This window comes from Scylla paramamosain, unplaced genomic scaffold (genome assembly GCF_035594125.1).
Source record: "Scylla paramamosain isolate STU-SP2022 unplaced genomic scaffold, ASM3559412v1 Contig3, whole genome shotgun sequence".
Lineage (NCBI taxonomy): Eukaryota > Metazoa > Arthropoda > Malacostraca > Decapoda > Portunidae > Scylla > Scylla paramamosain.
In genome coordinates, this window is record NW_026973668.1 from 362,501 (window position 1) to 384,562 (window position 22,062).

The 22,062-nt window shown below is 40.1% G+C and overlaps 1 protein-coding gene, 3 long non-coding RNA genes and 1 pseudogene across 7 annotated transcripts in view; 2 read left to right on the plus strand and 3 right to left on the minus strand.

Moving 5' to 3' along the window:
• Positions 1 to 3,088, minus strand: part of LOC135096205 (uncharacterized) — a 4,142-nt gene extending 1,054 nt beyond the window's left edge. The window contains exons 1-4 of one of the 2 annotated variants that reach the window (XR_010264629.1): positions 2,902 to 3,088; positions 1,526 to 1,667; positions 359 to 493; positions 1 to 159 (exon numbers count right to left, since the gene is read on the minus strand). The exon at positions 1 to 159 is cut by the window's left edge and continues 20 nt beyond it. This is a non-coding gene — a long non-coding RNA (uncharacterized LOC135096205). The remainder of the gene's footprint in view (positions 160 to 358; positions 494 to 1,525; positions 1,668 to 2,901) is intronic. The other variant, XR_010264628.1, reaches the window with a different exon arrangement.
• A 1,559-nt stretch (positions 3,089 to 4,647) lies between these two features.
• LOC135096195 (uncharacterized) lies at positions 4,648 to 12,146 on the minus strand. 2 transcript variants are annotated; one of them, XM_063997566.1, is made up of 7 exons: positions 11,959 to 12,146; positions 10,380 to 10,483; positions 9,423 to 9,545; positions 8,359 to 8,563; positions 7,249 to 7,415; positions 5,636 to 5,726; positions 4,648 to 5,077 (listed from the first exon to the last, which is right to left on the minus strand). In XM_063997566.1, the coding sequence occupies exons 4-7, from the start codon at positions 8,501 to 8,503 to the stop codon at positions 4,881 to 4,883; spliced, it is 600 nt and encodes a 199-aa protein (XP_063853636.1). In that variant the 5' UTR covers positions 8,504 to 8,563; positions 9,423 to 9,545; positions 10,380 to 10,483; positions 11,959 to 12,146; the 3' UTR covers positions 4,648 to 4,880. The 2 variants fall into 2 exon arrangements, with proteins under 2 accessions (XP_063853636.1, XP_063853637.1); XM_063997567.1 differs by lacking the exon at positions 11,959 to 12,146 and adding an exon at positions 10,699 to 11,373.
• Positions 12,147 to 12,854: 708 nt separating this feature from the next.
• LOC135096207 (uncharacterized) lies at positions 12,855 to 15,202 on the plus strand. Of its 2 annotated transcripts, none has more exons than XR_010264632.1 (3): positions 12,855 to 12,939; positions 14,780 to 14,968; positions 15,047 to 15,202. It is a non-coding gene; the product is annotated as an uncharacterized LOC135096207 (long non-coding RNA). The 2 variants fall into 2 exon arrangements; XR_010264631.1 differs by lacking the exon at positions 12,855 to 12,939 and adding an exon at positions 12,947 to 13,088.
• Positions 15,203 to 15,360: 158 nt separating this feature from the next.
• Positions 15,361 to 17,302, plus strand: LOC135096209 (uncharacterized). Its single transcript, XR_010264635.1, has 3 exons — positions 15,361 to 15,562; positions 15,909 to 16,084; positions 16,855 to 17,302. It is a non-coding gene; the product is annotated as an uncharacterized LOC135096209 (long non-coding RNA).
• Positions 17,303 to 17,758: 456 nt separating this feature from the next.
• Positions 17,759 to 22,062, minus strand: part of LOC135096182 (ribosomal protein S6 kinase alpha-5-like) — a 29,019-nt pseudogene continuing 24,715 nt past the window's right edge.

A 22,062-nucleotide genomic window follows, 5' to 3' on the forward strand; every position in this document is an offset into this window, starting at 1 on the left:
ATGAGTGAAATGTTCAACAGTTTTGTGCTTGCATGAAAACGCGTAACATGTGTAAAGTATCAGTAATCATTGCCATATTAAGAACCGAAGCCGATGCTCACTTGCTGGTAGTGTGGGTTAACCAGCTGGTCGCCTGCGGGCATCACTGACGGCCAAGTCCTGTTCAGACAAAGACAGGCAGGATGGTGACCAAGGTAAATACTTTAATTTTGTAGTAAACTGATTGTCATAGTGCCAAGCTGACTGCATGTATTGTTAATGAATAGTGTAATATGTTGAAAGTGTTTAATATCAGTGCATAACGTTATTTTGTAACTGAGACCAAGAACTTGTCCGCAGTTGTTACGGTCATGCCTACCTCATCAGTAAACGTGGAGAGAGAGAACTGCCCTTCCTGGACCCTCCGATGATGGGCGTGATCAGTAGAACACATCCCCTGAGAGCCAACTGGTGCCCATCCGGTGCAGCTTCAGGTATAACAGATGTGAACTAGCTAGGGAGGAGAGGGAAACACCATGGATTAGATGGCACAAGAAAAATATGCAGGAGCTTGGCAAAACTACACTACAAGAAATTAATTATATTTTTTTTATGTAGGAGGGGCACTGGCCAAGGACAACAAAAATCCTATAACAAAATAATGGCCAGTGAAATGGCAGTCCCATAAAAGGATCAAAGCAGTGGTCAAAAATTGATGAATAAGTGTCTTGAAACCTCCCTCTTGAAGGAATCCAAGTCATAGGAAGGTGGAAATACAGAAGCAGGCAGGGAGTTCCAGAGTTTACCAGAGAAAGAAGAAGAAGAAGCAGATTGAAGGTGAAAGGTCAGATGTGTGAGGATCCAACTCAATTGGCAGAGATAATGATTCAAGAGTTTTCAATCAGTATTCACAAAAGAGGAAACATTTGTGTGGTAGAGTGAGATGAGTGAAGAAATGGCTCGGGGGGAATCCAAGTGACTCAAGAGGATGTCCACAAACAGATGGAGGGACTAGACATTAGCAAGGCCCCTGGACCTGATGGAGTGTCAGGATGGATACTAAAAAAGTGCAATCAGCAGCTGACATGGGTAACACATATCATTGAGAGCTCTTTAATTGAAACTAGAGTCCCAATTGAATGGAAGAGAGTCATCATAGTGGCAATATACAAAAGTGGTAGTAAAGAGAAGCCCTTAAACTATAGACCTGTGTCTCTAACAAGTGTGGTGTGCAAAATGTGTGACTGGTGAAGGATAAATGGTTGCAGTACCTAGGAAATGAAATAATAAAGCAACAATTTGGATTTAGAAGAGGCAGATCGTGTTACAAACTAAGTGAGTTTTTATTCTAGTGCTCGTAGGAGAGACGTCACAAAGTATAGTTTCTCCTGTAGAAGTACCGATGTATGGAGTAGTCTGGATGAGGAGGTGATAAATGCATAAAGTCTACATGGATTTAAGGCTTAGTTAGATATTAAAAGATAAGGAGGACAGCATGAGCATAACTCTTTTCCCACAAAGCACAACTAAGTAGGTAAATACTTACTGAAGAACCTTGTAGTTTCTTGAGAGGTATAGGGCTGCCTCTTCCTCTGCTTCCTCTTCCTCTGCTTCCTCTTCTTCTGTAGTGATGGACTTCATTTCATTCATCTTCTCTTTCTCCTCCTCTTTTCTTCTTTTTTCTTCTCCTGAAAGATCAAATTAAATATAAGAGGAGGAGGAGGAGGAGGAGGAGGAGGAGGAGGAGGAGGAGGAGGAGGAGGCAGGACAAGTTATGGGTTCAACTTAATATTGTTAAGGAAATATTAAAATAACAAAATAAGGAAAACTGCAATATAAAAAATCACAAAATGACTTAGTTGGTATAGTTATATATATATAAAAAAAAATAAAAAATAAATAAATAAATAAATAAATAAATAAATAAAAGGCCAAAATTTGAAATAAGACTTACGTTAAGGAAATATTAAAATAACAAAATAAGGAAAACTGCAACATCAAAAATCACAAAATGACTTAGTTGGTATAGTTATATATATAAATAAATAAATAAATAAATAAATAAATAAATAAATAAATAAAATAAATAAATAAAAGGCCAAAATTTGAAATATACGACTTACGTAGTGAAGATGAAAAATAAATAAGTGAAAAAATACAAGGCTAAAACACCACGAAATCAGTTGGTTAGAGTAGTGAAGATGAACACAAGAAAATAAGGGGAAATCCAAATAAATACGCAGTCAGTTGATGTAGCGAAGATAAAAAAAAAAAAAAAAAATAGGAAAATAAGGGAAACTGCAAGGCCACAGCATAAAATAAGCAGTTAGTTGATGTAGGGAAGATGAAAATAAGAAAAAAATAAATAAATGCAAGGCCGAAACACGAAATAAGGAGTTAGCTGGCGTAGTGTAGATATAAATTAAATAAGTAAGCGAAACTGACACCAAAACTCCACGAAATAACGGCTGGCATGTAGTGAAGATGCATTAAACTGACACCAAAAACTCCACGAAATAACGGCTGGCATGTAGTGAAGATGCATTAAACTGACACCAAAACTCCACGAAATAACGGCTGGCATGTAGTGAAGATGCATTAACTCAATACGGGAAGCTGCGAGGTACAAACACGTATATAGTGGAGATGTAATAAAATCATAGTGAAGGTAACGGCAAGATGGCCTACGTCTCTTTTCAAATTTAACGACTCGAGCATCATGACCAAGCTGCAAAAACTCACTAGGCCTACACGTGACACTGATGGTGACCTAACATGACCTGACCTGACCTCCAGACCTACACATGGCAGTGGTGGAGGCCTGACATAACCAAAAGCTTGTGGCCAGCACCGGAAAGGAACGGTCACCAGCCACGCGTCCACGCACACACACACACACACACATCACCATAACATACTTACTTTTCCCAGTTTTTTCTTCATATCACGGATTCTTGTGTTCTCCTGGGATCACAAACTATTTATCTGCACTTTTCTCTTGTACTGCGACAACAAACAGAGCAGAACAAAGGAAGAGAAGGGCAGCAAGGGAAGCGCACCTCCACTCGCGGCTAATTCTTGGCGGTAACTGCGCGTGGGTTGGTGTCCCTAAGCGAACTCTCCCGCCAAATCTTGCTAACGGGGGCCTCACGTGCACATACAAGGACTCCCACAAATATATTCAAACTAAATATATGGTAATACGCATATATAACATACAGTAATATTGGTTCTCATACTATTATTATTATTATTATTATTACTGTTGTTATTTTAAATGACGTTAGTTTTTTTGGTTACATAATATTTAGAAAAGAAAACATTTTGATTCCTTTTAATTATTGGTGAAAATGTATATAAAAAAAAATACTTAATTTTTATAAGTATTGTTTTATTTGTTTTTCTTTATCAATATCATCATTATCCTCATTATAGGAGACACAGACACACACACACCGTAAGACAGTAAACACAAAAATATGAGTGAAAAATGAAACTAGAGGAATATTAATCAACATTTTATTAAGGTAAGGTGAGTTTACACCCTGACAAGAGAGTTTGCACACTACAGCCTCTTAGACTATCACTGGAACCATGAAAACACCCTTGAAAACCCTAATAACTTTCACTACGGCCTGTTAAATTTTAGAACCATAAAAACACCCTTGAAAACCGCAGTAACTTCCACTACAGCCTCTTAGACTATCACTGGAACCATGAAAACACCCTTGAAAACTCTAATAACTTCCACCACAGCCTCTTAAACTGTCACTGGAACCATGAAAAATAAAAGAACAAAAATAGATAATGATAGCCCAAAAGAAGGAACACGACAAAAAACCGCCCAAACTAGCCCAAAAGAAGGAACACGTGACAAAAAACCGCCCAAAACTAGCCCAAAAAACACATAAATAGCCCAACATCAGCCCAACATCCTTCCTCCTTAACCTGGCTAATATAAACAGGCTGAGGGCGTGACAGGGAGCTCAGTAGGCCTGCTGCATCACTAGCGCCAGCAGCATGGAGAGGCTGTCTACAATATAGCACACTTCTGCCCACATTACCCAGAATCCTGCAGAGAGAGAGAGAGAGAGAGAGAGAGAGAGAGAGAGAGAGAGAGAGAGAGAGAGAGAGAGAGAGAGAGAGAGAGACCCAAACAACACAAACACAACAAAATACACTCAAACACACCAACACACACCTCTACACCCCCAAACACCCCCAAAACATTGTCCCACACACCCAAACACACCTCTACACCCCCAAACACACCAAAAACACCCTTAAATATATCCATACACATCCAAACACCCACAAAACACCCTCAAACACACCCAAACACATCCAAAACACACACAAAACACAGCCAAACATACCAAAACACCCAATACACCCACAAACACATCCAAAACACACTAAAAACACACACAAAACACAGCTAAACACCCTAAAACACCCTAAAATACACCCAAAACACCCAAAAACACAGCCTCAGACTTCCAAACACACAAAACACACACAAAAACACCCCAAAACACCCCCCAAACACACCAAAAACACACACAAAACACAGCAAAACACCCTAAAATACACCCAAAACACCCCAAAACACACCAAAAACACAGCTAAACATACCTAAACATACCAAAACACCCAAAAATACACCCAAAACACCCAAAAACACCCCAAAACATCCAAAACACCTCAAAACACACCAAAAACACACACAAAACACAGCCAAACATACCAAAACACCCAAAACACCCAAAAATACACCAAAACACCCTTAAAACACCCCCAAAACACCTCAAAACACACCAAAACACACACAAAACACAGCCAAACATACCAAAACACCCAAAAATACACCCAAAACACCCTTAAAACACCCCCAAAACACCTCAAAACACACCAAAAAACACACAAAACACAGCTAAACACTCGAACAACACAAACAAAACTATTGATATCACAACAGGTCCGAACGTCCTTGGAACAGCCCCTGGTGACCTCTGAATGCCAAACAGGGTACCCTTGTGAGAGGCCGTGCCGTGGCAGGAGGCGAGGGCAGTGAGGCAGGGCACCATCAAAGAGGAACCTAAGAGAGGGGAGGGGGGGTGGTAAGCAGGGGGCTGGCAGGGGTGTTATGAAGCGTAAGGGGATAGACACACAGACAGACAAACAGGTAAGATACACAGGGTTTACTGAGGGTGTAGGGGAGAAACTGAGGGTGTAGGGGACAAACAGGGTAGTTTAATAAGATGCAGAGGTCAGATAGGGTGTATTTATGGTGTAAGGGTGGATAGCAGGGGTGTACTGAGGTGTAGGACAGAGAGAGAGAAAGAGAGAAAGAGAGAGTACAAGGTATCTCTTCAACCTACATTTAGATTGGTGTATACAAGCCTTATTTAATATATGTAGAGGTTTCTGAGCATATACCAGTATCTCTTATGGGTTTGTGTGTGTGTACCAGCCTTACCAAGTGTCTGTGTGTTTCTGAGTGTACACCAGTGTTTGCGTACAAGTTTACATGTGTACACCAGTCTTAGTAAGTATTTCAGTGTGTTTTTAAGTGTATACCAGCATGAATTTTGTGTTTTTAAAAGTGTTTGAGTGTTTATTTAAATTATCTGTTATCTCAGCCCTCCAGACCCACCTATGGCATACAGCGTCAGTCCAGAGTACAGCCCCAGCTTGGTCTTGCTAGCCCCGATGAGGATGAAAGCAGGAATCATCGTCATTAGGCCCTGTGGATGGTGAGGGTGGTAGAGGAGGCAGTGGTGGGTTTAATAATAGTGTTACTGATAAATCCTGTTGTTTTATATTGTAATTCTACACAGTAAAAATATAGATTTGAAAATATACTTTGTAAACCTCAGTAACTTCCACTACACCCTGTTAAACAAAAACCATGAAAACACCCTTGAAAACCCCAGTAACTTCCACTACACCCTGTTAAACTCGAACCATGAAAACACCCTTGAAAAACCCAGTAACTTCCACTACAGCCTGTTAGACTAGAACCATGAAAACATCCTTGAAAACCCCAGTAACTTCCACTACAGCCTGTTAAACTAGAACCATGAAAACACCCTTGAAAACCCCAGTAACTTCCACTACACCCTGTTAAACAAGAACCATGAAAACACCCTTGAAAACCCCAGTAACTTCCACTACACCCTGTTAAACAAAAACCATGAAAACACCCTTGAAAACCCCAGTAACTTCCACTACACCCTGTTAAACAAAAACCATGAAAACACCCTTGAAAACCCCAGTAACTTCCACTACACCCTGTTAAACAAGAACCATGAAAAACACCCTTGAAAACCTCAGTAACTTCCACTACAGCCTGTTAAACTAGAACCATGAAAAACACCCTTGAAAACCTCAGTAACTTCCACTACACCCTGTTAAACAAGAACCATGAAAAACACCCTTGAAAACCCCAGTAACTTCCACTACACCCTGTTAAACTCGAACCATGAAAACATCCTTGAAAACCCCAGTAACTTGCACTACAGCCTGTTAAACTAGAACCATGAAAACATCCTTGAAAACCCCAGTAACTTCCACTACACCCTGTTGAACAAAAACCATGAAAACACCCTTGAAAACCTCAGTAACTTCCACTACAGTCTGTTAAACTAGAACCATGAAAACACCCTTGAAAACACACACACAGGCAACCCCCTCTCGGCCCCACACACACACACACACACACACACACACACACACACACACGGACGCACACACAAACAAAACAGACAATTTACCTCAAAACACTTGCAAAAACAGCCCTAAAACACCTCCAAAACACCCCAAAACACCGCAAAACACACAAACAGAGGAGTGTAATGAATTAATAAGTGAAAGAAAGCAAGAGAATGTAAACAAACAGATGATAATGAAAAGAAAAGTGATTTAAATGAGATTGTTAAGATGTTTTGATGGTTTATGGTAAGGAAAATGAGAGAAAGGGTTTGTAATGAATAGAAAGGGTTTGTAATGATGACAGAAAGGAAGGAATAAGAGGGAAAAGTAAAGAAAAGAGGAAAGGAAAAAGAAAATTATGCTTTACCCACAATGCACCTCTCTTTAAGGATATTCAGAGACACAAGGAAATACAAACAAATTACAAAATAAGCAAAGAAAGAAAAAATGAAAGGAAAAAAAAAATAAGCAAAAATTATACAAAAACAAAAAAAATATACATAATAAAAAAAAAAAAAAAAAATGAGAGACACACACACACACACACACACACACCTCAGGCAGCAATTCCTGGAAGAAGACAGCAAAGAATATTATGTTAGCCACAGCGAGAGTGAGTGCGTAGACAACCGAGGCCGCAAACCACCCAGTACTTCCCCCAACGCGGCCCCCACAGCTGGCCCGACGGTGAAGCCTATGCTGAATGCCACGCCAATCAGTGCCTGTGGGTTGAGGGGAGGTTAGGAGAGGGTAGGCTGGTTAGGTTAGGTTAGGACACACCGACAACACACCACAATATAAATAAGAAATAAAATAATGCATAAGAAAATAAAAAGTTCAAAAAAAGTAAACTAACAATATATTTTAAACTACCACAACATCTTTAAACACCCTCAAAATACTCCAAAACACCCAGAAACACCAAAAACACACCAAAACACTCTCAAAATAACCCAAAACACCCTCAAAACACTCCAAAACACCCAGAAACACTCCAAAAACACACCAAAACACTCTCAAAATAACCCAAAACACCCTCAAAATACTCCAAAACACCCAGAAACACTCCAAAAACACACCAAAACACTCTCAAAATAACCCAAAACACACCAAAACATCCCAAAATACCCCAAAACACTCCAAAAACACACCAAAACATCCCAAAATACCCCAAAACACCCCAAAACACTACAAACACATCCCAAAACACTCCAAAAACACACCAAAATACTCCAAAAATACTCCTAAACATCTCAAAACACATCAAAACATTCCAAAAACATCCCAAAACACTTTAAAACACACCGAAAATCCCAAAACACCTCCACAACACCAAAAAACCCCTTAACCACCCCAAAACACATCAAAACACTTCACAACACACCAAAAACACCCCAAAACACTCCAAAAACACCCAAAAAACACCTGAAGACTCCCTCAGAACACTGAAATAGAATAAAACACAAAATAACAATAATAAAGAAAACAAGCTGCAATACTGAACAGCAGGAACATAAACAAACACACACACACACCCTGTAAACAAACAAACAAACAAAAAAATAAATAAATAGATAATAGGATAAAAAAATTGAAAAAATAATAATAAAAACAAGCTAAAAATATATAAAACCAATACAAAACACAACAAACCCACTCAATTACCAAACAAGACAGAATGGAACCTCGCAGCGAAACCGATGATATGCTGGTAATAAGTCACACAGGAGAGCTGAGAGGAATACAAGCCGCTGGTGTTGTGCTTGGAGTAACAGTCAAGGAGAGCAGGACACAGAGGCACCACCGCCATGAAGCCGACCAGGTCCAGGATCAGACTGCCGAATAACACCTTGCTTGTCCGTGCGTTCCTCTGTGGGTGTTAGGTTAGGTTAGGTTACGTTAGGTTAGGTTAGGTTAAGTTAGGTTAGGTTAAGTTAGGTTAAGTAAAGTTATGTTACGTTAGGTTAGGTTAGGTTAGGTTAGGTTAAGTGAGGTTAGGTTAGGTTAGGTTAAGTTAGGTTAAGTAAAGTTATGTTAGGTTAAAAGAGGTTAGGTTAAGTTAGGTTAGGTTAAGTTAGGTTAGGTTAGGTTAAGTTAGGTTAGGTTAAGTGAGGTTAGGTTAGGTTAAGTGAGGTTAGGTTAGGTTAGGTTAAGTTAGGTTAAGTAAAGTTATGTTAGGTTAAAAGAGGTTAGGTTAAGTTAGGTTAGGTTAGGTTAAGTGAGGTTAAGTGAGGTTAGGTCAGGTTAGGTTAGGTTAAGTTAGGTTAAGTTAGCATAGGTTAGGTTAGGTTAAGTGAGGTCTTTTTCATCTTTTATTTTTTTCTTAGTATATTTTTCTTGTAGTATTTAGTTGCCTTTGACCAGTGTCCCTCCTATATATACAAAAAATAAAACAAAATAAATAAATAAATAAATAAAGTAAAACAAGAACATTTTTACGACTTTAAATCAGTTTCCCGACACACTTGTGCATGGAGGCAGTGTTGCAGGAGCCTTGAGTGACAAATATTGCAGCGACCACCTTCCCAACACACTTGTGCATGGAGGCAGTGTTGCATGAGCCTTGACTGACAAATATTGCAGCGATCAGTTTCCCGACACACTTGTACATGGAGGCAGTGTTGCATGAGCCTTGACTGACAAATATTGCAGCGACCACCTTCCCAACACACTTTACATCTCAGCTTAGCAACACACACCAACACACACCAACACAACACCCTGCTCACCTTCTCCTTGATGTCCGCACCCTGTACTGCCCCTCTGTCCCTGCCGTCCGCCTCGCCACCACTGCTGCCGCCACCGCCATCGCTGCCGCCAACTGCTTGCCGGATTGGAGGGTTGCCGTTGCTCTGAAAGTTACGTTAGGTTAGGTTAAGTGGGGCCGTGGGAAGAGGATGTAGGTTAGGTTAGGTTAGGTTTGGCAATGCTTCGTTAATTAAGTTAGGTGAGGTTAGGTTAGGTTTGGCTAGGCTTCTTTAGGTTAGGTTAGGTTAGGTTAGGTTAGGCTAGGTTAGGTTTGGCTATGCTTCGTTAATTAAGTTAGGTGAGGTTAGGTTAGGCTAGGTTAGGTTAAGTTTGGCTAGGCTTCTTTAGGTTAGGTTAGGTTAGGTTAGGTAAGGCTTGGCTAGGTTAGGCTTGCTTAGGTTTGGCTAGGTTAGAATTGCTTAGGTTACGTTAGATAAAGTTTGGTTAGGCTAGCTTGGGATTAAGACACGAGATAGCCAGTCTTGGGGAGGAGGAAGCACCAGACAGAAGTTAGGGTAGGCTTCTTTGGGCTAGGCTTGGTTTGGTTAGGGGCAGCTGAGGAGTGTGAGGCTCCACCACGTTAGGTTAAATTTGAGGTAATATTTTAGTCATATTCTTCCTCACCACCAAAATTTTCCCACTGTAAAAACTTTAATATTTTTCTTTCTGAAGACTACACAAATCACTCGTTTTCTCATCCCAGACCCCTAAACACCACCCCTTTCTTCCTTCACACACGCACACACACACACACACACGTTCCCTCACAGCACAAGGGAACATAGACGAGCAATTAAATCCACAACAGCAGCATTATCAGCCAGCCAGCCAGCCTCTTTTGACTTAAATATAGGAAACTTTTAAACATGTAGATATAACATTTTCTTCTTTACACACACACACACACACACACACACACACTATATATATCCTCTCACTTCCTCCTCGTGTGCTTATCACTGCTTCCGTGACGTGGGAGAGCGAGGGAGAGCGAGAGGAAGTCTTATCACCAGCTGGAAGGAAACCACCGCTTTGTTTACATCTGAAAAGAGAAAACGTGGGTGTTACTTCTGTCACCGGGGTTACTAATCTAAAGCTGAGAGAGAGAGAGAGAGAGAGAGAGAGAGAGAGAGAGAGAGAGAGAGAGAGAGAGAGAGAGAGAGAGAGAGAGAGAGAATAACCATTTTATACTCAAGATAATAAAAGACAACAAACGGTTAATTATTCACTTTTCAACTTTCCCCGCTTCTCTCTAACCTTTCTTCCACTGTGCTGGCGGTGGCGGTGGTGGTGGTGGTCTTCCTGCTTTTCTCTTTTGTCCCTCTACATTCGTATTACTGAATTCGTATAACTGAACATTACCTCTACATTGTATTACTGAATCAACGCCTAACCTAACCTAGCCTAACCTACCGTGTACCTCTCTATTTACCCTCTACACATCCTTACAACCTCCAGTACCTCCCCCTGCTAGGACTCTAACACCACAACACCCCAACACCCCGTCCAGACCCAGAATTTCCCCACACTTGCATCTAGTAGCTTCATATATCACAACACAAGCTATAACGCCCATGACACGTTTCTACGATCATAGGCCCTTCCTAAAATACTCCAGAATCTTTTATTTTACCTCAAGCACACTACTTCTACCCTCAAAGACCCTATTCTTACCTGCAACATGCCTATAACATAACCAAAACACCTCAAACGCAACTCCAATCACACTAAAACACATTAAAACACCTTAAACATACCCAGAACATTCCTAAACGCACAAAAAACATCCTAAACATATCGAAAAGGCACCAAAATATGCCCAAACACACTTAAAATACTCCAAAACTCACCCAAATTGACTTAAAACGCATCCAAAACACACCGTACCAACCCAAAACACACTCAAACTCATCCATAACATCCCAAAACACATTAAAAACATCCCAAAACGCTGAAAACAGCCCAAAACACACTTAAAACACCCCAAAACACACCCAGACTGACCTAAAATACCCACAAACGCACCCACAACTGACCCGTATCCACACAAAACACACCCAAACTCATCCATAACATCCCAAAATACACTCGAAACATCTCAAAACATTGCAAACAGTTCAAAGCACACTTAAAGCACTGCTAAACAAGCCTAAGCCACCCCAAAACGCACCAGGAACGCTAAATATTAACTCAAACATCACCACATCCCATCAACACACACTCCAACACCCCTAAATACCTCCTGACACACTCCAACACCCCCTAAACACACCAAATACACTGAAAGCACTGTCAAGGAAGACAAATACTATAAAGACAGACAGGGCAGCAGAGAAAATTAACCTAAATATTGTTTTCTTAGCATTTTCCTGTTTTACCACCTCCTCTATTCCTTCTCCCTTCCTCTTCCTCCTCTATTTCTCTTATTTTCTTACTCATTCTAGTCTTATCTACACGTCTGAGTCTAGAAAGACATGGAAACACCAGGAAAACACTGCAAAATACGATAAATATTACCGAGGAGACAGCGGAGCCGATCAAGGTCCTGGTCCATGATGGCGGCCGTGACGTCACGGCAATTTTACGTACCGTAACGGATTTCATTTCGAAATTGACCCCTCGAAAAAATGGAGCTAGGCTGGAATGCCTTATATATTCTGACTTGATAAATACTTAAACAAATATCCACAATATTAAAACAGCTCCAGCCTGAGTAGTATTTAAAAAATATCCAAATTAAATATGGAAAAAGTGTTGAAATATTCGGCACAATTTAAATCATTGAAAAGTCCACAACATTTGAATTTTTAGGAACGTAAAAAATTTTAAAAAATCTGAACTATCATCTTACACCATCAAAAGTGACCCGGAACAAGAAGTAAACAAATAAAACCGAAATTGCGTAAAAACCAAGTGTTGGACCTAAATACGATTAAAAACCACTGAAAAGTCCACCTATTTTGACTCAACAACAAGATAAAACACTTTAAAACATACAAACTATTTTTTCAAGCAATGAAAAGTTAGTTACAAGCTGAAATAGCGAGACAATAACACAAAAAGTGTTGTAATAACAACTTTTAACAGGACCATAAACCATTTTTAAAGTCCACTTATTTCTCTCAACAGGAACCAAAAAACAATTTAAAAATCATAAGCAATTTTTAGAAATACAAAAGACGTAGTTAGAGCGTGAAATAAAAAATCAAGTTTGTCAAAATACTGCTAAAAAAACACCCCGCATTTTCGTCAAGCAACACAAAATTGAACAGAACTCAACACAAGCCACGAAAACACTTCTAAAGCAAATAATTATTTTTATAAACCATAAAAAACATGCTATACCACCAGAATAAAGAAGTTAAGAAAATATAAAAAAATATTGGAACCCGCAGGTTGAGGCAGGTTGGCAGACGTAGCCAGGCATCATGGCGGCCCTCGTCAGTGGAGAGAAGGGCCGCTATTTTGCCTGTTATTCTTCCATCGTAACTAAATGAGGCACTGGCGGATATATCTAGCTAGCGGATATGAAAGCCTAGTCATGTGGCTCCACTTAGTGACGTGTTAGGCTTACAATAAGTGACAAATGAAGCAGATATTGGCGGATAAATGGGGAAGGCTGCCTCCACCTCAGCTGGTAACATTAGGTAAGTGGATTTTTTTGACGTTTTTATCATTCCTGTCATGGTTAATTAGTAAGAGTTTTGTGGTGGGGGCTTGGAGCGCTTGTGGCACCGTGGAATGCTGGGTCACGTCAATATATTCCTAACGAGGTGCAAAAAACATGAAATATGAGGCTCAACAATAAACAGTAAGGTTAACCACTGACCTGACAGCCCTGTGTTGTTGTTGTTGTGGGTGACACGTAACAACACTATCACAGTTACCGCCTGTTACATCACACTGCAAATTAGCTGGCTGGACAAGTGGTGGGCCGGTTTCTTATCAATATAATCCCTTGTGGCACTGCAGGCACCTCCCGGCAGGCACCAAGTTTGCACCAGCACACGCAGGCACCCGCCACGGCCCCTGTCACTGTCTTGTTCTGCGAAAATACGTTAAATAAAGCAGCAGTTTATGGCACCCTTTTAACCTAGTGCCTTGTGTCTGACGTCTGGTGGTGTCTCCGTCCCAGCTTGCTCCGCACAGTACGCAAGCAAAGCTATCCACAATAAATTTTTACCTTTCAATAACAAGCACCAACTTCTTTTATATTATACAAAACTAATAGAAAATTAAATATAAAGAATTATAAGCGTGTAAAAATAAATCTCAGGCCATTATAACTGTAAATGTCAAAGTATCTAGATGTTACTGATTGAAGCGCCAAATTCAAACACGTCGTGGCGGGGCTTGCACTTCAATGTCTCGTCCCTCGTGTGGCGTAATGTGAAATCATTGAAAAGCTTGTGTGAACTGAAGGCTTGGCTTAATACTGTGTTATATCTCAGCTTATCATTAAGTATTTACCATTTGACGTTAAACAACAATACTTCACAGAGATATCGAAGTATAAGAGGCTGCCATACTGTAGCTAATGATCAACAGAGAATTACCAGCCTTTCTCTGTGCGTCAAGGAGAGCCCACCTGCATGGAATGAATATGTTTTTAATTAGTCTTTTGTGATTAGTCTTTTTAATATATCTGCGCCAATGTAAACTAGTATGTGCTTAGAAGGCGTACCAATGTGTGGGTTGTGGTGGGTTTGGTGCTACTCAAAGGGAACACGTGCTGGAGATGTCTGTGAAGCAGTGATGTACAAATAACTGAGCGTATTTCAATTCACATAAGTAACCCATAAAAATAAAAAAACTGACCTCCGTTTTCTCTCAAGAACGTAAACATTTAGGCGTATTTCAATTCACATAAGTATACCATAAAAATAAGAAAAACTGACCTCCGTATTCTTTCACGAACGTAAACATTTAGGCGTATGTCAATTCACATAAGTATCCCATAAAAAATAAAAAAACTGACCTTTTATTGTTGTTGTTGTTATCATCATTATTCTTGCTTTTTTATTTATTTTTCATTATCTTCCTTGTTTCCTCATCTCTCTCTCTCTCTCTCTCTCTCTCTCTCTTGAAAGATTCCGCCCTAGAGATATAGAACACACACACAGTGATGTAACGCCCTTAGGGAAACGTTCGTGTGCGTGTGTGTGTGTGTGTGTGGTATGGAAAGATATAATTGCTTAGGTACAGCCTCTCTCTCTCTCTCTCTCTCTCTCTCTCTCTCTCTCTCTCTCTCTCTACGTATTTTGTCTGTCTGCCCTCGTGTGTGTGTGTGTGTGTGTATCTCATTTATTTATTTAAGTTATTTTTCTTCTTCACGCAGATAGTAATTGACGAACACAACACACCACGTGGAGAGAAGCAAGGTGTGGAGTACCCAAGCCTCTCACAGTCCATGCTAGTAGACTCACCCTGCATGTGGAGATCTCCCAAAATGCACGGAGGTTATTCCAGAGCTGCAGGACAGAGTACTTGAGGCCATTGGTGAACAGAAAGCTGAGGTTGAACAAAGGTAGAGTAAAGATTACACTGACATTTGGGACATTGACATTGTTTGTTACCAGTATTATATTGATTCCTTTTATTTCAGCCAAGAATTGATAGCTGCCCAAGGTGTAAGCAAGATTCACAATGATGAGGTCATTGTGACGTGTGCAATGTGTCCACTGGTCTTGGCCTTCCTGACCAAGGCAGCCACACAAAGGAAATTCCACGTTATTGTTGCCGAACGTGCCCCTAAATATGATGATGTAAGGTGTTTTATGCGTCTCTTTCACGTCATCGTGTCTGATGTGCACAATACATAACACAGGGACTGCCACCTGTAGGGGTGATGGCTTCTTGCAGCTTCCTTTATTTTATTATGTTCTTATGTTCTCAATACATCTTTTACTTGTGCAGGGTCACCCAGTGGCAAAAGCTTTATGTACTGCTGGAATTGAGACAACATTAATTCAAGACTCTGCAGTGTTCCCCATCATGTCACGTGTCAACAAGGCCATCAAAGGTCATCGTTGGCACCGAGACGGTGGTGACCAACGGAGGCATTGAGACCTTTGTTGGTGCAGCCTCTCTTGCCTCACCACCAAAGTTTTATTCTGTTCCAGTAAGTTTTATTTGTTAGTCATTATCCTGATACCTCTTTCAGTGGGGCAGTATTTGAAACATATTTACTGTTGCAAATTGAACAGGGAAGGTATCACAAAAGTACATATTATTTTATTCTCACAGAAATTCTTGATTCCAGTTTTTGATACATTCCTTTTCCACGTGTTTATTTCGTGTAGGTGGATATACATTCCTCGTGTTGAGTGTTGGACGGTCCTTTCTCAAACCTCAACCTGTTGTTGTCTCATGTGGAGCTAGATACTATCAGATCAGTACCTATATAATATTGAAAATCATGGCATGAATTGTGCATTTTGCTTATTGTCACAAATCTTCATTTTCAGCTGTATGTGTGCACTCCCACATACAAATTTAGCTTGATGGGCTGTGAAGAAACAAGCCACCAAACCACCACTTCTATTATCCCAGAGGGAACAAAGTTTTGGCCGTCTGTAAATACTGCGCTGACTCAGCTAGATTACGTTCCTCCAGAAAATGTCACCAGTTTGATAACTAACAAGTGAGTTTGTGTTGTTCATATGACTGTGTGGTCCTTTCAAGGTGTGATGTTGGGGGTTCATTTCATTTTTTCATTTGCTTTCCTTGTTGGGCCTGGGCTGACCTCAGGAGACATCAGTATTTGTCAGCTTTATGCACAAACTGTTATTTAGCACTGTACTTCATCTCCCAGTAAAACTTCTGATCCTAAATGCATCAAATGAAAGGCCTTTATGTTTTACTTATGAGTGAGATAAACAACTTACTCAATTTATTATGCAGTAAAATCCCTCTCGTCCGGCATTCCAGTATCCGGCAGCTTCAAGTATCCGGCACATTTTTCCCCGAGCCTTAAAATCAATAAAAAATCAACGTGTACTCAGAAAATCAATTAAAATTCCCACGCGAGGCATACTCCGTCCCCTTGCCACCACAGCGCGCTGCTTCGCGCCACCCGCAGCCCACTGCACTGTGTTTACTCAGTGACTCAGTCCCGCGTGTGCACTGTTTATCGCCTGACGCCTTCATCACGCCTAAAGTTGTAGAAAAAAGGAAGTGTGTTGTGCTTACACTTAAGCAGCTGATCAGATCAGCTGATCATTGTTGTGGTAAGATGCGTGAGTGTAGGGTGGTCACTGTGGACATAATTTCACTTCTGTTCAAGTGTCCGGCACGTCGGCGGTCCCGTTGATGCCGGACAAGAGGGATTTTACTGTACCCTGTTTATCTTGTACATCTACTCACTTAGCTTTAAATAATGGCTGCTGACCATTTAAATCTCTTTTATTTCAGTCGAGGTACTGCACCATCCTACGTGTACCGGCAGCTTAGCGAACTGTACCGTCCCACTTCTTGTGTAACAAGAAGGTAACAGCTTTAATCCTTGCAAATAAGGAATAAGAGAAAAGAGACACACCTGCCATTTGTACTGTTATGCTGTAGTGTTCTGTCATTTTTTTCCTCTTTTATCCTAGAACCATTTTTGGTCATTCATGTTTCTAAAAATTATTATACAAAAATGTTGAGCTTAATATGTTTGGTGTAGTTTTTTGTAACATGTGTTATTATTGTTAATGTGTGTGGTTCCCCTCAGGAAGAATGTTGCAGTATTAGCAGTAATGTTACAGCCAATGGAAGTGTCTGTATTGTGCTTTGGTGGGAGGTTAATTTGATGTATTTTTAGAGTTGTGCAGGATATTATAGCAAGCCCTCAAAATAAAGAAAATAACTATAGAAAACACTCCTTGTATTGAAAACACCACTGCAGAGAAATCTCTAATGAAACAGGAAACCCTACATTCAGTACTGTGTGGTTGTTGCACTAACACTGAGCTAAATGCCTTTTGGATGGTTGTACACTAAAAATAATGTAAAAATGCCTACAAACAACTGTCCCTGCATTAAAAACCTTTCATCATAAAATTACACACAAGATACTCAAGCAGTGCATGAATGTTCAAGCGGTACCATTTGCTCCCTTCTGCACAGCTTGCAGCAACACTTCTGGCGCTGCATAGTGAACAGTGAAGCACGGTGTCTTCGTGCTGCCATCCTTTTCCTTGTCAGGCATCAAATGTGCAAACCCAAAATCCACAATCTTAATAACTGAATCTTCAGAAGAATCCTTCAACAAGAGATTCCGTGAAAAGATGTTTACATTAGAATGGCCTCGGAGAAGGATAATATCTGAATGGAATAAATTCATACTTTTTATTATAGAGGCCATACAAATGATGGAGATCAATAATATTCCATGCAATAAATTCTTTAAAATAAGCAGATGGAAAATCAATGCAAAAAAAATTCCTTTTTTTACCTTTCCTTTCTTTTCTTTTCTGTCTATCCTCAACACCAACCCTTTTCACCCCTGTCTGGCTTTAGGTCTCCGTGAACACTGGTGCTTTTCCTGTGCACGTGGTGAACTGCTGACACCAGGTTCTTCACGACGACCGAAGCCCGAGGCGAGCCTCTGTGAACCTCTCGTGTTTCCTGATCCTCTGAGGCAGCCGGCTCTCCACCTCCAAGGAGCTGCATCACAATGTAGGTGTGTGCCTGTGAAACCAACATGAATTAGATACAGGCATACAATGATTAAATGCAAGGAAAAGAAAATAATATGATCTTAAACTAATTGTTACTTAAATCATTTTGTGTCAAAATGATTTAATATCAATGACATATCCAAAAGAAAGAGTGAGTGAAGTTGAAAGTAGTGATAGGTGAGGAAAGCTACTTGGATGGTAGTACTTGGATGGGGTAGAGAAGTGTGTGTTAAAGACATCATGCAGTTGAACAAGCAACAAGGAAAGGTCTAGATAAGGAGGATGGAGGTTCTTCTGGTGCGGCCACCTCCTCAGGGGATGCTCCCACAGAGAGTGAGGCAACACAGAGATAGGTAGATGGAGAGAATGTCAATGACTGTTAAAAGATAGTAGAGGAAGAAGAGTGGTCTGATGAAATTAGTGTATTCAAGCAGGAATCACTCTAGTGCAAGTGTTTATCCATAACTGAGAGTGGTAGGTATTACATAGTGCTCAGTAAACAAACTCCACAAAACAAAGGCATATATGGAAGACATTTTCAACTTTCATTATTCAGCTTCCAATGTTGAGAATCATGAATAGATGCTTACCTCATCATGGAAAACTTCATGGATGTTGTTGACAATGTTGGAATGTCCTTGGCAAGCCCAGAGTAAATTGATTTCTTGTTGGCAGTCTAGTCTTCTTGACACTATCTCCACAGGAAAGTGTTGTTGCCCGCTGGACTTTTGTACACATTCCCGACAGACACTGAAGCTGCCGTCTCCGAGTACATTATCTCGGAGATTCAGTTCGTATTTTTGGAAAAATGGCGAGTCCTGGAAAAAATACATGTCTATGAGTTATTTCATACATTTTTTTTCATCACAAGTACTTTAATAATTAAATGAGAAAGTATGCATACAACTAGACACAAATATAATTCACACATAACTAAAACTAATAAGATGAGGAAGCTGGGAAACTCCTAAACTATATATCTATTCTTACAATGAGTCTATCCCTCACAGGGGAAGACATCAGCCATGCATACTTATATTATTACTACTGCTACTACTACGACAATTTACCTTTACTGTCAAAATCACGCTGAGACAATTCACCAAAAATTCAAGTGTGTTTTAATGCTTTCACTGATACAAAACAATTTGCAGCACCAGAAGTAATGCATGAAATCTTTATAATAATCATCTACTTGAAAGAAGGGGATTAAAAAGAATGGATTTTGCAATTTGTACCCAGTTTAAAGATTAGAGATGGCTGTGGAACAAGTAAAAATGGCTTAGAGTGATTAATGGTTAAGGAAAGATGTAGCAAACAGCAGTCAAAGAGTTAATAGTGAAGAATCAAAATTAGCAAGTAAATCAGCAACAGCAGAATAGAAACTGAGTACTAACCTTAAAGCTACAAGCCAATAATAGGTTGGTTGTGGAAGGTCTTCTGTCTGGTGACATCTTGAAAAGGCTGCTGCTGTCGCTGATGACATTGTCAGTGAAGAGAATTGATGGAGCAACGTAGGAGTAGCCCCGAAATAATAATGTAACAATACTATCTTTGGAAGAGTACACACACTCATATAAATACATACATACATACATACATTCATACATATACACATACATATACAATTAAGTCTTATTTGGGTACTTACATTGAACATTTTCTCAACATCTGGAGGAACGATTGCTGGAGAATCCTGTGGTATCATTGCAGTGAACTCTTCAGAAAAATTACTAACATCTAACTCAGTACTGATTCTTGGTACAAAGGGAGCAGGTACTTTCTTTTGAGCAAGGCATCCCAATTCAATTTCTGTCAGGAAAAAAAGGAATTACCACTTATTACAACCAAGCCACATCAATTTTTTTTCTTTCTAAATGTATCTAAAAGTTGCATCAATATAAACCACTTGGTCATTAGGTCACAACCACCACTACTAAAGACACAACATGACTTCAAGGTAATCTTTAAAAGGAAAATATGAAAGGATGGTATTTCTACCTCCATTCCTGTTTCTCATTTACAGACTGGTAAGCAAAAGATGAAGGAAAGTGAATAAAAGAACAGGTATAGAGAGAGGATGACCACCTTAGTTCAGATCACCCATGTTGCAGCTAAATTTGTACTATATGAGTGAGCAGCCTCAATACAAACCTTAAAAAATACATGGTCCTTAATCTCTAGCGCATCCCGTGGCCCTCCCCCTAACCACTGGCGAGGGTCTTTCACGAGGAGTCTTGAAATTAAGTCTCTGACCTCTGGCGATAGATCACTGGGCAACGGTGGCCGTGTTTTCAGGATTCGTCTGTTGCGAAAATAGAAAACATTCCATTAGAACTTGCAATCTAGTTAAATAAAACAAAATAAGTAAAAAATAATAATATTCACATAGAGCATATCTAGCCTGATATTTAATGAACTAGCACATCCCATACCTTTATCTTTCAACCAAAAGAAAGCTCAGTGCAGACTCTTACCTTGAAATCTCCTGCTGGTTACTCTTTTCACCTTCCACCGTGAAAGGCGAGGCTCCAGTTGACAGTTCATATGTTAACACTCCCACACTCCACCAGTCCACAGCCTGATCGTGGCCGTGAGCTCCTCCCTGCACCACCTCGGGGGCCACGTACTCAATTGTGCCACAGAAGGAGCATGCTCTGTGTTCCGTTTCATGAGAGAGGAAGTCCTTGCTGAGGCCAAAGTCTGTCAAAACTATGTGGCCATCCGAGTCCAGGAGGATGTTTTCAAGCTTGATGTCTCGATAGATGATACCAAGCTGCAATGGATCCCAGTCGTTAAACAAATGCAAAGAACAAAACAGAAAACCATCAGTTAAAACGGAGCTGCGTATTCTGTAATTGCTATTGAGAATACTCTTAACCTGGTGTAAGTCTGAATGATAAAAATGCAACACTGTGCCTGTGTGTGTGTGTGTGTGTGTGTATACATGTGTGTGTGTGTGTGTGTGTGTGTGTGTGTGTGTGTGTGTGTGTGTGTGTGTGTGTGTGTGTGTGTGTGTGTCTTAAATTTTTTTTATCTGAGGATTAAACTTTTCTATGCTCCCAAAATAGTTTACCAAATTTTTTTTTTTTTTTCATGAATTTGTTATAGCAGGCTAGAGTTTTCCCAATGGTACATAATGTGAGGTACTCAATGTGGCTTACTTTGTGCAGATGCTCAAGGGCAAGGATGACTTCACCAATGTAGAGACGGACTTCATCCTCATGGAACCTTTCTCACTGGTAAAGGTGAGGGAACAGTTCTCCTCCGCTGACATAGTCTGAACAGCAACACAAAAATAAACAATAAATTCACCATGCAACAGAGAAAGATATAAGAAAAAAGGAATAACAAAAAAATTAACATTGATTTAAATGCACAATTAAAGTTTCCTTCCCTCCTTGAATTCTCCATAAACAGTGATAAACTGAGCTGAAGATGAGGTAATTTCACCATGGGAGAGGGAAAATACAAACACACACACAGACACACAAATGGTAATACTAACCAAGGATAAGGTGGAGTTTAGCATCAGTTTGGAAGGCATAGTGAAGGGTGACCAGGAAGGGACTCTGCTGCACTGCCTCTTAACACCTGCCTCTCTGTCTTGGTGTGCTCGGTTGTCTTCTTCTTCTTCTTCTGTACGATGGTCGCTTTCTTCAGAACCTTCATGGCATACAACTTCCCTGCATCCTTCCCCGATACCTTCCGCACCAGAAAGACTTTGCCATAAGCTGTGAGGAGAGAAAATCTTGACTTAACAAAACAAATGGGGAATGGCTGTACACCACTTGCCTCTGTCTCATGAACAAAAGAACATTTGAACATAAGAAAATAAGGGAAGCTGCAAGAAGCCATCAGGCCTACATGTGGCAGTCTCTGTAAGTTAGCCTCTTATAGTATATTACAAAGCACAATATATCTATCTAACTGTAAATCTAAGGTCCCTGTTCTGAAA

Coding starts and splice junctions, on each gene's coding strand:
- LOC135096195 (XM_063997566.1), bottom strand. CDS start 8,503: ATGGCGGTGGTGCCTCTGTGTCCTGCTCTCCTTGACTGTTACTCCAAG. Junction 7,416..8,358: donor GTTCCATTCTGTCTTGTTTG/GTAATTGAGTGG, acceptor CTCAACCCACAG/GCACTGATTGGCGTGGCATT. Junction 5,078..5,635: donor ACTGACGCTGTATGCCATAG/GTGGGTCTGGAG, acceptor CCCCTCTCTTAG/GTTCCTCTTTGATGGTGCCC.